Below are 2,470 nucleotides of genomic sequence, written 5' to 3'. Positions count from 1 at the left end.
CTGCTGTACAGCGTGGCGCTGTCAGGCGGCGCCGTGCTGGCGCTGGCTGCCGGTGTGCTGCCTGACCTGACCAACATGTTCGAGATCGTCTACTTCCCGCCTGACGTGAGTACAACTTCGCATTCCCTACTCTTCGTCATCATGAATTTCAAAATGTATAGTTTCAATAAGTCACGTGATTGTTGCGCGTCACTTCCATACAATTTTAAAGTTCGCTATGGAATCGCTTCGAAGCGAATGCACTTTGTCTAACCCCGCAGATTGACTACATCTTTCTCACTTATTCTTAAGTATTTTTAAGACAAGTAAAAAAAGAAACGTGTGAAATAATTAAAAAAATGGGACCCACCTAAATACAAGCAAATTTTTCGATGAAAAAAAAATCGAAGCGCAATGGACGGAGTTACACACACATAAAAAAATTGACGAATTGATAACCTCCTTCTTTTAGGTTATCAAGTCGCCTGTATGTTCTTTTTTTTTAAAGTCGATTAAAAATGTGTGTTTTTGTTGCAGTACCGAGTGATATTAATACAAGTGCTGATAGCGGACATGGTGTTCGCGTATCTCGCGGACCGCGCATGTCTCTGGCTGTTCGGTGAAGGTCGCGCCGCCTCGCCCGCTTAGTGCGTGTAGTGCGTGTAGTGCGCGTAGTGCGCGTAGTGCGCGTAGTGCGCGTAGTCCGCGTAGTGCGCGTAGTGCGCGTAGTGCGCGTAGTGCGCGTAGTGCGCGTACCGCTCAACAACTGCATTTATATGTGAAAGTATCCTCGGTGTACCGATTTAATGAAATAAAATGTATTTAGTATTGAAATAAATTATTTATGTGTCGTCTTGTTTGATTTCGATTGACGGATATTATATGAATAAATGGATAAGGCACTCTAGGATCGATTTTTATTTATTTACATAACTATTAGCATTTTATGACAAGTACAATTTACACTTATTTACGCTAAATGCTACTTAGAAATAGACTAGTAAATTGCTGGAAAATCTACAGATGCTTAATTTTAAGGTCCTCATTGACATTCGCGTAGACATCGCTACATCTTTATTAATGTGAATGAGTCTTAAAGTTGTATAGCTTGAAATCCTTAATGGTACCATTGTCCGTGTCCTGCCGCGCCGCCGAGACCGCTCCACCCGAGACCGGACCAGCTGTGACTATTCCAGCCGAGACCGTGGTCCCAGTAGCCATCGAGACCGCTGTAAATATTAGCCGATACAGGGGCGGGGGCGTGCCATGCTGGTGATGCGATAGCTTTGGTAACGACGGGGCTTAGGATCTGCTGGGGATGGGAGGCGTGCCCTATTCTCTTGACCACTGCGTTGAAACCCGAGACGGGGTCGGCGGTGTAGTCGACAATACGTATGGTGCCGTCGGGTTCCGCCAGCGAGTAGGAGCCTTTCACCACGTCTCCCTCCCGCACCTCTGTCTGCGCCTTGTTGTCTCCCGTCACTGGGTCGTTTACCGCATAATTAAATCCATAGTTTGGATTAGCCTGGGAAAAATACCGTGAAAGAGAGAATATAAGAGAAAATAGTAATGCGTTGGTTTAAAACATATTTTTGTTGTAAAATTCTACTCACATAGCTGCTAACCGTCGCTAGACCATATGATGAGCCATACGGAGCCGCCACCGCCGCGCCCAGGACGCAGCAAATCTATACAAAAAAAACAGTTATTTAAAGAAAAGTTTGAATGCATGTTACACAATAAGTCGGTGTGGTACCACTTTGACACCAATTGTTCGAAAAAATTCTTACATATTTTAAGGAAAACAAATTATTCATATTATGAAAACAAAAATAAATTTCGTATGACCGTGGAAAATCTGTTTGATCATACGAAAAATGAATAAAAATATTATTTGAAATAAATGCCTTTTAAAATTAACTTACTGTTATGTAGAGGAACATGCTGATGATATAAAGTTCCAATTGAAACAACATTTTAATTTTGTTGCAAATTCGTTTTATAGATGCGCGGCGAAGTCATTGGTACATTCGTTATTTTCCTTCGAATTTTCACGCTTATTGATTATTGAATCATACGTGTGTGTTTGCTAATATATCACATTTTTGTAATTAAATGTGAACCCGTTAATTAGCAGTTTTTAATCAATTAAAATTTACTAAGCTAATATTACCAAATTAAAAATTGATGTGTTCCTGTACGAATATTTTTGTAAGCTATGTTCAGTTTCCTAACGTATTAAAATTGCTTAAACAGTGTTTGTCATAGTGTTAAAATTAGCAATTGAAATAAGAATTTGTAAAGAAAAATTTTTTGCTTGAATAATTTCAGTGAATTAATTATCTATTTTAGGCCAGTATGCGCCAAAAGTATTGCAAAATGAGCACGTATCAATAAATATGTCATCCCTTTCATTTTACAAACTAGTGATGGTGTCATTGAACGATTGTCAACTGGCTAATGGAGGTTGAAGAAAATCTGAATTATTTAG

The 2,470-nt window shown here is 39.8% G+C and overlaps 2 protein-coding genes across 4 annotated transcripts in view; one reads left to right on the top strand and one right to left on the bottom strand.

The window, feature by feature from the left end:
• LOC106127685 (manganese-transporting ATPase 13A1) overlaps positions 1 to 878 on the top strand; it is an 8,842-nt gene extending 7,964 nt beyond the window's left edge. For 2 of the 3 annotated variants that reach the window (XM_013325876.1, XM_013325875.1), the window contains one exon: positions 697 to 878. In XM_013325876.1, coding sequence (XP_013181330.1) covers positions 697 to 699 — 3 coding nt within the window. In that variant the 3' untranslated portion in view covers positions 700 to 878. Of the gene's footprint in view, positions 106 to 516 lie in introns of all 3 variants that reach the window. The other variant, XM_013325877.1, reaches the window with a different exon arrangement.
• A 118-nt stretch (positions 879 to 996) lies between these two features.
• CPR57 (cuticular protein RR-1 motif 57) lies at positions 997 to 1,937 on the bottom strand. Its single transcript, XM_013325669.1, has 3 exons — positions 1,905 to 1,937; positions 1,593 to 1,667; positions 997 to 1,504 (listed from the first exon to the last, which is right to left on the bottom strand). Exons 1-3 carry the CDS (start codon positions 1,920 to 1,922, stop codon positions 1,097 to 1,099), a joined length of 501 nt encoding a protein of 166 aa, XP_013181123.1. The 5' UTR covers positions 1,923 to 1,937; the 3' UTR covers positions 997 to 1,096.
• Between the last annotated feature and the right edge of the window lie 533 nt (positions 1,938 to 2,470).

The sequence above is a fragment of the Papilio xuthus genome, unplaced genomic scaffold (genome assembly GCF_000836235.2).
Source record: "Papilio xuthus unplaced genomic scaffold, Pxut_1.1 DF824655.1, whole genome shotgun sequence".
Classification (NCBI taxonomy): domain Eukaryota; kingdom Metazoa; phylum Arthropoda; class Insecta; order Lepidoptera; family Papilionidae; genus Papilio; species Papilio xuthus.
This window is presented reverse-complemented; position numbering and strand designations above follow the sequence as displayed.